General features: G+C 33.5%; 1 protein-coding gene across 1 annotated transcript; it reads left to right on the forward strand.

Annotated features, from left to right (window-relative positions):
* On the forward strand, nt 9,497–11,793 carry LOC109717927 (homeobox-leucine zipper protein HOX21-like). The gene is made up of 3 exons (XM_020243889.1): nt 9,497–9,849; nt 9,975–10,348; nt 11,173–11,793. The coding sequence occupies exons 1-3, from the start codon at nt 9,699–9,701 to the stop codon at nt 11,533–11,535; spliced, it is 888 nt and encodes a 295-aa protein (XP_020099478.1). The 5' UTR covers nt 9,497–9,698; the 3' UTR covers nt 11,536–11,793.

Below are 14,086 nucleotides of genomic sequence, written 5' to 3' on the forward strand. Positions count from 1 at the left end.
ATATTTACGGAGCCGATCATCAATTGGAAGCTCTTCATTGAAAACGAATCGGTAGTAAAACAGCTCAGTGTTACTATCGATGGTATTCTAGCTCAACTCTATATATATATATATATAGAGAATTGAGCTCCATAATATTTTAAAAGTACCAAGTCATTGTGCTTAGCCATGATTAATAATATGCGGTTGATGATGTGGCCTCTTGGGTTGAGTGGGTGGTTGGTTGAATAGTATAATCTAATGGGCGAAAATGATCAAAGGCGTTAGATCTAACCGATAAAATTCACAAGCACAAGTGCTTTGGTACTTTTACAAGCACCATAGCCGACTATATATATATATATATATTATATTATATATTATTATATTATATATATATATATATAGAGTTGTGGCTGGATAATTATAGAAGCACGGAGCCTCTGTGCTCCAAGTCGTTTTCGATGTTCGGACTTTCGAATCGACGATCGGCTCGTTAGAGTTGATCTAGAGTATTTGAAGTACATAGAAAATAATTTTGCAATTTCGATATCATTTGCCTAGTCTCAAAATCAATATTTTAACCGGTCGTGGTGAGTCGGTTGCAAGTTTAACGTGTAGAAATACACATAACATGAAATTTTGATAGAAATTCTTTATATCCATACAAACAAGATCAATAACTTTGATCTAAAATTTCATGTATCTCATCATATTGTTGTAAGATTTTTATTTTCAGCCGTTGATTGAGTGCACTCTTCGATCACTGGCAAATGATATCGAAAAATCGCAAATCTTATTTTCTAGATACTTCAAATACTCTAAATCAAGTCTAACGGAGCCGATCGTCGATTCGAAAGTCGCGAACATCGAAAACAAAGTGGAGCACGGAGCGCTCCGTGGCTTCCATAAGCATCCTAGCCGCACTCTATATATATATATATATATATATAGAGAGAGAGAGAGAGAGAGAGAGAGAGAGAGAGAGAGAGAGAGAGAGAGTTGGGCTAGAATACTATTTATAGCAAAAGATTATTTTTGCTATCAAGTTTTTAGCCTTTGGATCAATTTCTTTTATCATTTCTAACCATTGCATTAAATATTATAACCTTGTTGGGACCACTCAACCCGAAGGGACTAATATCATCCTAACCCTACAATTTCTCATCCAAGGGTTAAAAATTTGATAGCAAAATAGACATTTTGCCATCAATAGTATTCTAGCCCAACTCTCTCTCTCTCTATATAATGTAGAATTACTATGCTATCGGAAGTATAGAAAATTTGATGCTTCCAATTTTTTGACCCTTGGATTAAGAATTGTATGATTAGGTAATTACTGTCCCCCCCCTAGAGCTGAGTAGTATCCTTAGGATTGAGGGGTCCCCACAAGGTAATTGTATTAATCCAAAGGTTAAAAATGATTAAAGAGGCTGATTTAAGAGCCAAAACGTCAGAACCATCAGATTCTCTATTTTTCCGATAGTATAGTAGCTATACTCTCTCTCTCTCTCTCTCTCTCTCTCTCTCTATATATATATATAGAGAGAGAGAGCTAGGCTCCTATACTTTCGAAAGTATAGAGGCCTCCGTACTTGTAAGTTGTTTTCGATGATGGGGCGTCTAATTCGATGATTGGTTTCGTTAGACATAATCTACGCTATTGGAACTATCTAGAAACCAAATTTCATAATTTTTTGACTTCGTTTGTCTAGTGAACGAGTAGCCTCAAAATGAACGGCTGAAAATAAAAATTTCATTAAAAATAGCAATAAAATACTTAAATTTCAAATCGGAAGTATTGTTCTTGCTCTTGATGTTAAGTAGAATTTTCTATTAAAGTTTCATGTAATTTGGATGCTTCTACACCGTTGAACTTAAAAACGTGCTATATCGGCCATTAAAATAGTCATTTTTGAGATCTTGTGATCGCTTGGTAAATGACGTCGAAAAATTATAAAATTTGGTTTCTAGATAGTTCCAATAGCATAAATCATGCCTAACAGAGCCGATCGCTGAATCGGATATTCTATCATCGAAAACAACTTATAAGTACGGAGGTTTTCGTACTTTCGAAAGCACCGAAAACGTACTCTATATATATATATGGATCATCCACAGAAATGTGGTTGGCTTGTGTGAGAGGAGAAGGTTCCGCTTCCTGTTGATTTCTAACACATACACATACTGACATTCACATACACATACACATACACATAGACATTTACATGTAATAATATAATATAAGCATTAGCTTACCAAAAATAAAAAAGTACACACACACATATATATATATATATATATATATATATTCATCCCCACCAGGTTCCAATGAGAAGAAGCTGTTGGAGAGAGGGGAGGATATCTCTCTAACTAACAAAGCCATGTGATGGGAGTGGGGGTGCATGAGGCCAACAAGTGAGAGAGAGAGAGAGAGAGAGAGAGAGAGGGGCCACTAATTAATCAAAAATTTCTTCTCTCTCTCCCTCTTTTCTCTCTTACACCCACTATATGAGCATTTTTTTTGTTGGGTTGGGTCATATTCATCTCTATATGGCAGCTTTTGAAATGCTCTCTCTCTCTCTCTCTGTCTCCCTCTCTCTCTTAAGCTTTCTCTCGAGAAGAGAGAAAAAAGGAGGGCGAAAAATCAAGCATGAAATGATTACAATATTTTTTTTCTGGCAATCAGAAAGATATTACTTGTACACCTAGTTTTGTTTGATTCGGGTATAAACAAAAACTGACTATTTTAGGATTAAGTATAAATTTAGATATAAATCTGGAATAGGCTAATTTTACGTTTGAATGAACATTGAGTTGTTTCCGTAAATAAGAAAAATAGTGTTTGCATAGATAAGATGGAATAAGAAAAATAATATATAGTTATAAATAGAAAATAATAATATTGTCCCTTATATTATATTTAAATTTAAATTTTTAAATTTTATATTTAAATTTTTATATTTAAATATATAACTTTTAAATTTCAAAAAATTAAATTTAAATTTAAAATTTTAAATCTTAAATTCAAAAATTCTAAGTTCTAAATTTTAAATTTAAATTTAAATTTAAATTTTTAAATCTTAAATTCAAAAATTCAAAGTTCTAAATTTTAAATTTTAGATTAAATTGAAATTTAAATATATAAAATATCAAATTTAAAATTTAAAAATTTAAAATATCAATTTAAAATTATAAAATTTTAATTTTATAATTATAAAAGAATAGCTGTTCCTACCTCTATTCCCAGACAAGGGGTGGGGTGGGATAGCTATATATCCCACCCTTCTTTTTTTTGTTCGGATATAAATGGTGGGATAACCCCTTATCCCCACCTCTTATACCCGAACCAAACGGGTGTAAAAGTAGATATAAATTAATATTGTACTCTTATCTATTTCAGTACTAATATTTTTATATTAGTTTTATCAATTTAGAAATGTCTAAATCATTGGAATGATAAGTGTAAGATTTACAAGTCTCCAGTAGTCTAATTAATTTAGAGTTCAGTTTGTCCTGCTTCTACTATTGCTTTAATTAAGCAGCAGTAGTTTAATTTCAGGATTCTAATTTAGTCCGTGACAGAAAGTTTAAATGAGTTATCACTAGCTATATATATATATAAAAAAAAAATAGCTTTAATTTAGTAATTTCAACTTCATCGTTGAAAGATAGTGATTAGACATTTATTAATATAATGCTTAAATATAATATTAAATAATTTAAATAATACTACAGGCTACAGTAAGACCAAACTGCCTTTAAACAATGAAAATGTGAAATAACCATGAGTTTAGTTATTAATTATGTACCGCGAGATGCTTCCTAATGCTACCCGGGCTCTTGAACGTGTCGCTTCTTTGACCAATGCCTGGAACGGAGCCCTTTGACCCTTGCTTGTCCCTTCTTCCATGCTCGGTCCCCACTTCTTCCTTTTCGTTATCCACCCCGCTTTTTTTGTTTACTTTGTCTAATCGGTAGGTGTAGAGTTCTTTATTTTGGGTTTTCTTTCTTATATTTTTTCGGCTCTTTCAGGAGGCCCTAGCTGTCTCCATTATGTACGCTTAGTTCATTTCGCTTAATGAATGAAGCAGGTAGCTTGCTACCTATTTCTCAAAAAAAAAAAAAAAAAAATTATGTATATTACTATATAATACTAGTTTCTAGCTTTCTGAAAACATCTAGACCCAAAAAAAAAAAAATGTCATAACCACAAGATCATAAGTTCGAATCCATCAGATTCATTTGTTATCTAATAGAGAAAACGTTGAACCCATCTAATCCAAATTTTATGTTTTGATTCTAGAAAAATATGAGAAAAAGTATTATATAGTAATAAATATAAAGATTAATTTCATACAGATTCTTGCAAATATAGTGAATTACAAATATATCTCTATAAAGTTCAATTCTAATTTTTCAAATGTATCTTTGCCGTTAGAATTCGTTAAAAAACTTTAATTAAACAAGTTAAATTCTTAACTCTGGTTAATTTATGAGATAACTTGACATTTTTGTCGCTGTTATATTATATTTTTGTAGCTTTTGGAGGGACATATTTGTGATGGCAAAATTGACATTTCACTTAAAATATAAATAATTCTATAACAGTAACAAACCAAAGGAACATATTTAAAATATTAGAACTTTTGTAAGGACAATTAATATATGAAAATTAAACTTTGGTGGGACATATTTACAATTCACTACTATATTTGCAGGGACGTTTATGCATTTAACCCTGAAAATATAAAGTATTAATTAAACCTCCGCTTTTACCATAAAAAGCTTTTAAAGAAAAAATGATTGGTCCACACTCTTAACTCTCAAGTGATCTTAATTAATGCTTTTATGATAATTAAATGTGCTACACTTTTAAATGAAATTACGGAGTAACTATTGCACAGTACTTTATATCTCAGTTATTCCACTGCAATTAATTAATTATATTGAAAAGTTGAGTAACAACAATTCTATGCTTCACCACTTCCATGACAAAGACCCAAAAAAATTAACAATGTTATTAATTTTTTATCGAGAGTTGAGACACATGCATTACACGTGTCATGATTAGAATATAAAGTTGAAAAAAAAAATAAATTTGAGGAAATTTCTTTTTTTTTTTTTGTAAATTGCACTTTTGGTTCGAGGAGCCTAGTATTTTGGTTCTCAAATTTTAATTGGTCGTAATTTTTAGCTCAAATTTTTTGAACTACTATAATCAAGTCATATGATTCAATTTAGTTGACTAAATATTAGTAAATTGTTGATGTAGAAGTGACGCAAAAGTATTTAGCCACTTTCATATATATCAACAATTTGTCGACATTTAGTTAAGTAAATTGGGCTGTGAAACTTAATTGCAATAATTCAGAAAGTTCAAGTAAAAAATTATAGCAAATTAAAACTTGAGGATCAAAGTGTCACGCGCCTCATAGTTTGGCGACCAAAAGTATAATTTATCTTTTTTTTTTTTCTTTTTTCAAATGATTTATAAAGCTAGCATGACAAGTACATTGGATTCACATAGAATCCTAGGAGGGGTAAACATTCATTGGATTCATATAGCATCCTAACTAGTCAACTTAAAATTTGTCCATAATACATATTGTAGTTGAATCCAAAGAATTTTCTAAAACATGGCATGTTCAAATAAGTTGCCAAAGGTAATAGTCTTATATTGTACATCCTTAAACATAGCTCTAACTAGCTCTTTGACATTTCAAATTAAGGATCTAAGATTTAGGTCCAAGGATTATTAAGATTCACAAAAAAAAAAAAAGTGTAAAAACCATTATTCCTTGCTTTAATTAAATGGGTGGAATTTGAACTTAAGATACGAAATTTAATTAAATAGAAAGAAATTGGATGAGAGTTTACGAGACTGGTAAAATTTAAACTTAGGACGTCATGATACTATACGAAATAATCATTACTCTCTAAAAACTTAAATTACCAGAGAATAATATTTTAATATTTCATACTTAAACAAAAAAAAAGGAGTATATTTTTTTGTACATTTGTTTTTAATTAAGCTTTACTTTGGATTCTTAGTCCCTTCACTTCCAAAAATTTTCTTTCTATTTTAATTGATAAAGTTGATGCATCATGTATAGTGTGGTCGAACTATCACCAATAGTATCTTTGAATGAGACCCACAATTATCAAAAGAATCCCATGGAGAAATGAGAATGCACAATTAATGCCCTAATAACTTTTATATTTTCTAATTGAGACCCCCTCAAGTCCAATTATTTTAGTTTGAGATATATTTTCTCGATTTCAATTACAGATTTAACAGCTCCATAGCTATAAATTCATAATAGTTAAGAACACAGGCATTACGTCCCGTAGAAAAGCTAGACGCAATCAATATAATAGAATTGCTATTAGAATTACAGTTTGATTTAAAGTAATTCAAATCGAAAGAGTCAAAAGTTATTGTGGTGTGAATCAAAATGAAAATTCTTGATGGGTGGTCTTATTTCAAACTAAATAAGCCTATAATTTAGAGGGTCCTTGTACATTTCTATATATGTAAACAATTATATAATAATCCTTGATGGGTGGTTTTATTTTCATGCTAGAAAGAAATGTTTTGTTTTACTAACCTAGTTATATATAAGGTAAATATCAGTTATTTGCTTTAAAGTTGGTGCTCAATATATAAGAAAAAATTAAAAATATATATAATCACTTGTCACAAGATTATATATTTTTGTATAAGTTATGGCAATTTGATTGCCTTGGAAATGTCCAACCTGAAAAACTGCAGGAGATATGTGGTTTTTGTGTCAATATATACATAGTAGTGAGGAATATGACACACATAGAAGGTAACAGTGGAATTAAAAGTGATTCAATGCATGTATCACCTTTTGTTTTATCACATGTGGAGATTTTAAGTGGAAAAAAAATTTTTTTTTTTGAACATTTGTAAGATTTTAAGTGGAAAATTTGTTATATAGATTTTAAGTGGAAAAAATCTATGGAGACCACCTTAACACTAGGCTATTGTAGGTCTCCAAATTAATTAGCTTGTTTTCACTGATGCTTTGTCAACTTTTATGGAATAATTAAGTTACATATAATAATTTACTTATTTTCGTAAGTGATAATTAACGCATCGCACAAATCGTACTGATATTTGTAAGATGTAATTTCTATGACCTTATCCAAAAAAGAGAATTATATACCAAACGGGGTAAGCGAGCAATTTCTTTAAGAGTAAATGTTCAATAATTGATGAATCAATTTTTCTAAGGAGGTACAATTAGAAAACGAAGCTGTGGTCTCGCTCTACAAACGTGTTGAATGCTTTTATACATGTGACATGATTAAGAGAGATTTATATGCTACTGATGGAGCGATTCGTTAAAATATGGCCACTGTTTTGCCGACTTGATTTGACCGGATTCAATAAATTTGACCAGAAAAAGCTGTGAACAGTTACGATCGAAAGTAGAAAACAAAATCGATCAAAGGTGAAAACATAATCAAATAGGCGCAAAATACTTTTTTTTTTTCACTAGCCCTCCATTTTAGGGATCAACCTCTCGTCTAGGATTAAAATTAGGTTTAGGATTAGGTTTAGGGCTTTTCTCTCCATCTCCCTCTCTAGCTAGCTAGTAGAGCCCACCCCTCCACACTTTTTTTTTTTGAAAAAAAAAGAAACCCTAGTGGGTTGAGGTTGATGTGTGTGAGATATATAGAAGAGGGGAGGGGAGGGGGGAAGGGGGGGAGAGCCAGATGCCACGATAGCTGTATGTGGGTTAGGTAGCAAACCCTGCAGCTCATAGGACCCATCCCCCTCTAGATTCCTCTCCCCTCCCTCTCTCTCTCTCTCTCTCTCTCTCTCTCTCTCTCTCTCTCTCTCTCTCTCTAGAGAGGTCACACACACTACATATGTGTGTGTGTGTGTATATATATATATATGTGTGTGTGTGTGTGTGTGTGTTTCTCTCTCTAGACAACCCATTTCTCCTATTTCTTTTGTACTTTTTTTTCTCATATTTTACATCCAATTAAACCCCACCTTTTCACCATAAAGAATGACATGCATGTCTAATTCTTCTTTTAGAGCTAGTTTGGATGCATGAGTATGTCATGTTCAATTCATGTGTTTCATTTACTCGAGAAGCTTGTTTTATTTGGCAGATGAGGAGAGGAGTGTGATCATTTATATTGAAAAACATATCATAGTCGGCATTTAAGTTGTTTTCTCGGAGTATATATGACAAATTTTCTCGTCGGTGAAAGTACGTTATCCTACCAACTCATAGTTACTACTTAATTACTAAGGCCTTTGAATTAAGGTGCTAAAATCGTACTCCTTGATCAATCATAAAAATAAAAAAAAAATTCATGACGTACATGTATCATTAACTAATTACCTTGTTTAAAGCTCCATTTGCAATTATGGGGATATTATGTTACTTATATGCAGTGAAAAAATATGATAAAAAAATATCATATTTATTTCCGTACGTAATATCTCAATAAATTAATTACAGAAATCTTCTGCAGCCCCACCGAAAATCTCAGAAGCATATCCCTAGTTATTAATTTGCTTTCGTCCCAACTTCATTTTATTTATTAATATTATATAGACCTCAATACCAAATAGACTCTAAATATACAGATAGAGCTTTTAGAGTTTGTTTGGATGCTAGTAAAAATTATTCTGTTATGAGAATTCTTATTTGCAATCCGATGGAGGAATTGTAAAAATATATTTAATCTTTGGGACAAAATATTTTACTGAGGACATAACTTATCACATTTGGACAATATATTATGCAACTGTTGTAGCCCTCTTGTCATAAAACCCATCAACCTTCCACAAACAAAATGATCAGTAAATAAAAAAAAAAAAACATTATAATCACAAGTCCTTTCCTTTTTTCTCCCCAAAAGTCACTCATCTCTCTTTAAATTTTAAGGTATACTTATGTATGTGCATGTGTGTATATATATATATATATATATTCAATAACACATCACTCCTCTCTTCCATATGACAACCCACTTCTCACTACACAGCATTTAATTAAAGGGAAAATAAAGGGCCAATTGGAAATATTAAAAGCAATTAGTAACATGACAAGAATCAGAGAATTAATTACAGTAATCCAATGGTTTGATTTAAACGATTGGATTGAGAGTAGTAATAATTTAATTATCTCCCACAAAAGTTATATATATGTTCCCCAGGAGAGTAATCTTCTTAGGGCAGTGTATTATGATTGAATCATCCTTAGATACCCCTTTTTAATCAGTAGGGAATTTCTCTGACAATTTTTACTTTGAGTTTCAGATCCCAAAGCTAACAATTTTTAACATCAGGTTAATTACCCACAGAAATATATAAAAAAAAAAAAAAAATCTTTTAACCTATTTTGCATTCATCCCATCCCAATTTAATCCTTCTCTTTCTTTTCCTTTTCTTTTTTTTGGTAAATAATAGAGTTAAACATATTTTTGCTGATCACTTCTTCAATATCCTATGATATATTTCCATCTCCTAAGCTTTCACTCACTCTCAGATCTCTCTCTCTCTCTCTCTCTCTCTCTCTCTCTCTCTCTCTCTCTCTTACCTTCTCCTTCCTCCTCCCACCATGCCATTAAGGTGGTGTTGGTGAGCTCCAACACCAAAAAAAAAGGGACAAAAAGAGATAGAGAGAAAGAGAGATAGAGAGAGAGAGAGAGAGGCACCATTAATGGCATGCAATGGAATGGCCTCCTCCTCCTCCTCTTTCCCTCCAAACTTCATCCTCCAAATCCAAACACCCCATGAAGATGAGCACCACCACCATCACCCTCCCAACCCCTTCAACCCACTCCTCCCCTCCAATCTCCAGGACTTCAGAGGTCAGGTCACAAACAAACAAAGTAGCCCAAAATTCTAGATGGGTTTTTTTTTTCTAGTTTTGTTCATTTTATTTTATGTTTTTTTTTTTTTATTTATTTTTGTTGTTGTTGTTGTTGTTGTGTAGGGATGGTGCCGATGATGGGGAAGAGATCGATGTCGTTCCACGGGATGGACGCGGCCGGCGGGGCGGGGGAGGACGAGCTGTCGGACGACTGCTCGCAGGCGGGGGAGAAGAAGAGGAGGCTGAACATCGAGCAGGTGCGGACGCTGGAGAAGAACTTCGAGCTCGGGAACAAGCTGGAGCCTGAGCGGAAAATGCAGCTGGCAAAGGCGCTCCAGCTGCAGCCCCGGCAGGTGGCCATCTGGTTCCAGAACAGGCGGGCTCGGTGGAAGACCAAGCAGCTCGAGAAGGACTACGACGTGCTCAAGCGCCAGTTCGAGGCCATCAAGTCCGAGAACGACGCCCTCCAAACCCAAAACAAAAAGCTCCAAGCTGAGGTGAATCAAAAATTTTCCTCCCTCCCTCCCTCCCTCCCTCAAAAATTATATATTTATATATTTATAATATTGACAGAGTAAATACATTGAATTTGATTCAGTGTTCACATGATAAAATTGATTAATTAAGTTCGACGCACTTGACTACATCGATAACAATTTGTGTTCTGTCAATTTGAATTAGAATTGCAATTTTGATTATTTTCTTAATTTTTTTTTTTTGAGTTGTTGGGAATTCAATTCTCATGGAAAATTATGTTCTTATTTTTATTTTTTTTTTCCATGTTTTTTCTAACCTTCCTATTACCCATTAATTTATTTGCATGAGATATATTCAGCATCTTCCTGAGTTGGGTCTTTTCAGAAAGGTCTGATGCGAAACAGTTTGAGTTGAGTTTGGTAGCTTTTGAGTCTTTTGAGAAAAGTATAGGAAGAACCTGTTGGACTAACTTGTACACACCATAAATGATTGGGTACGTGCATCATTTTATTGAGAGATGTGATGCTGATGATGCCATGATCATGATGATGATGATGATGATGAAACTGGAACAGAAAAAATCTTCTTTGATAAGATGTCTTTATTTATTTATTTATTTATTTATTTTCCTGTCTGATCTTTATGAAGTAAAAAAAGGGTGTTATCATTTTCTGGATTCTCCTCATTTGGTAATGAGAAGAAATTTCAATCCTGCTGCAGTTTCTGCAAATACCCAGATCTCAATTTCTGTCCAATCCACAAAATTCAATATCAATTGCAAATTTTTTTTTTTTTTTTGTGTTTTTCTTTAACATGAACTAATTAAACAAATTTCACCACACAGATTTTGTCTCTGAAAGGCAGAGAAACCTCAGAACTGATCAACCTGAACAAAGAAACCGAAGGCTCCTGCAGCAACCGCAGCGAGAACAGCTCCGAGATCAACTTAGACATCTCGCGAACGTCTGCGGCGATCGAGAGCCCCCTAAACCCTCACCAGACCCTCCCTTTCTATCCGTCGATGAGGCCCGCCGACATCAACCAGCTCCTCCAGAACCCCTCGCAGCCGCCGCCGCCGCCGCCGCCGGAAAACCAATGCCCCAAGATCGAGCACGTGATCGCCGACGGCAATTTCAGCAACCTGCTGTGCAGCATGGAGGAGCAACCACCCTTCTGGCCATGGGCAGATCACAACAATTTCCATTAGTGTGTGGCACCATGAATTTAATGAGAGTATATTCTCTACAGTTAGACTCTATATCAGTCTATGAGCTTTGCAACTCCTTTTTGAGTCTAGCCAATGTGTAATGAATAGAAGAACCAAAGGGAGAGGGGGAGGGGGGGGTGGGGGAATAAAGTGTTGGAGAGTTTAGTAGAATTTTTACCTTAGAGAATATTTAAATTTTTTGTTTTTTCAATTATATTTCTGAAAATGTGGAATAATATGATTGTAAGATTAGGCCAAGTTTATATATATATTATACTTTCATGAATATACATATATTTTGGATTTAATATATATGATATATCTATGGGTTACTATAGATGATCACACACAGACACACAAGCATATATAATGTATGCATTTATGGGCCTTTTGTTTCTGAATCCAAGAGCATGCATCTTTTTCAGGTGTTTTCAAGAAAGCTCAGCTCGCAAGCACTAGAAAAGCTGGAGGGGGCTTTAAAGCAAAGCCAACTTGGTTATGAGATAGTGAAAGGGGGTATGAAAAAAAGTAGGCAAAAATCTACTTCACCTTGATTTTGACTAGTTGATGGACCCATGAGCTCATAGGTACCTTCTTCTTTTTTCTTTTTTTCTTTTTTTTTTTCTTTTTTTCTTTTTTTTGGGGTACAGTCCTTTGTATTATATTTTTATTTATTAGCCAACATTAGTTGAAGGCTGATCTAGATGTTTTCCACAGCCATGCAGTGATTGGTGTCCTGTTTACAGCTTTTGAGAGAACTGATATTAATTAATGGCTATAGTTTTGTCCAGAACTTATGTTCTTTCCAATCAAATCCTTTTAAAATGGAAAAGATTGCGGCTATCATAGAATGCTGTAGAGGCAGAACAGCCAATTCACTATGAATTTGTTCGGTCTTTATCAAAAGTATGAATTGTTGATATCAGCTACAAAACTTTCAGAGTAAATTGAACATTGTGGGTCATCTCTAAGCTTATCGAGAAATTTGACTTAGGCTACTGCAGCTTAATACGGTTGATCCGTCAAATTCTGTTTAATTTTCACAAGCGAGGGCATGATAGCTGATTCAATTGTCGTGACATTTATCAGAGATGACGCATTGATGACAGTGATTGACATAGCAAGTATTTCACCGCTGGAATCAACTGCATCATGTCCCTATGTCCCTCGAGATAACATAGCGGTTGATCCAGCAGCCACATAGATCATCAGCATGTGATTCAGCTAATATGACATCTATTCATTAAGTACATAATTAATATTGAGTTTGGCTGAATAACATTATTGAAACGGGGGTCGAGTTCTCAATTATAATAATAATAATTAAAGTTCAGTAATTTAAATAAAATTATTTAATTACACAAAGATTTTGCAGAGAGAGAGAGAGAGAGAGAGAGAGAGAGAGAGAGAGGTGCAGCTAGCCCTAGCCCCACCCATACACAACCCTTTGGGCTAAACAGGCTGAGAAATCTTACAAACAAGATGAGAGAGACATGTGACACACTGCCACCCACTATGTTACTGCCCCCACCACCTCCCCACCCTTTTTTCTTTTTTTCTTTTTTTCTTTTTTCTTTTTTAATTTGTTGCTGTTGTTGATGAGGGGATGCAAAATATATATATATGGATTAATGAATCAAATCCCCCATGCTCCATGCACAAAGTGACTTAATATATTTTCTCACTCTGAATGCACCGAGCAATAACGTACTAAGATACAGTAATTTCTCAGCCCTTCTATTAAATATTAAATAATTTGGCCATCAAATGTAAATCTTTTTTTTTTTCTTGTTCTCTGTCGAGCAAATTAGCATAATTCTAACTTCATCAAATTTAATTTCTTCCGGCCAATTACTATGATTTATGCTATATTTTGGTCAGAAAAATTGTATGGACCTAGCCAGAACTAAAGAATATTTTGAAATAGACCCTCCTACCTTATTATTATTATTATTATTATTATTGATTGACGACATCCGTATAACTTTTAGTTTATCTTTTATTATTTTGTAAGGCAAAATGCATGTCATTCGTACATTTATATCATTAAACTAAAAAATTTTAGATAAAAAGGTGCATGTAGGCCATAACCCTTTAAAAGGTTGGGTAAGTTCAGTGTAAAAAAGAACAAATAACCAAGTTGCAAATTATTAAAGTTTAGGGCCTATCTATGTGCGAAATGAAGTAGGAATGTCTAGAAAAATGCTGTATTCAGCCCCTAAATCACTTTTACAGAATGAGATAAATCACCTCGTCCTACGTGAAATGCTACTACAAATCATGATTAAAAAAAAAACTCTCAAAATCTATGATTACTGGCTACTAACTTGTTCTGATGTCCAAACAGATTGCGAGAACTTCTCAAAATTTAAAACAGAGTGATTAAGAAGAAAAAGGAGGGAGAAGGAAAAAGGAAGAGGAAAAGGAGAAGGAGGGGGGAAGATAAATTGTTGGCATGTTAAGTAGTCAAGATGGTTAGGCATGCAAAAGTCTATGAACATAGAAAATGCATACAGAGGCCACTATCACACAAAAACATGCCATGGTGGTC

Source organism: Ananas comosus, linkage group 12, assembly GCF_001540865.1.
Source record: "Ananas comosus cultivar F153 linkage group 12, ASM154086v1, whole genome shotgun sequence".
Classification (NCBI taxonomy): domain Eukaryota; kingdom Viridiplantae; phylum Streptophyta; class Magnoliopsida; order Poales; family Bromeliaceae; genus Ananas; species Ananas comosus.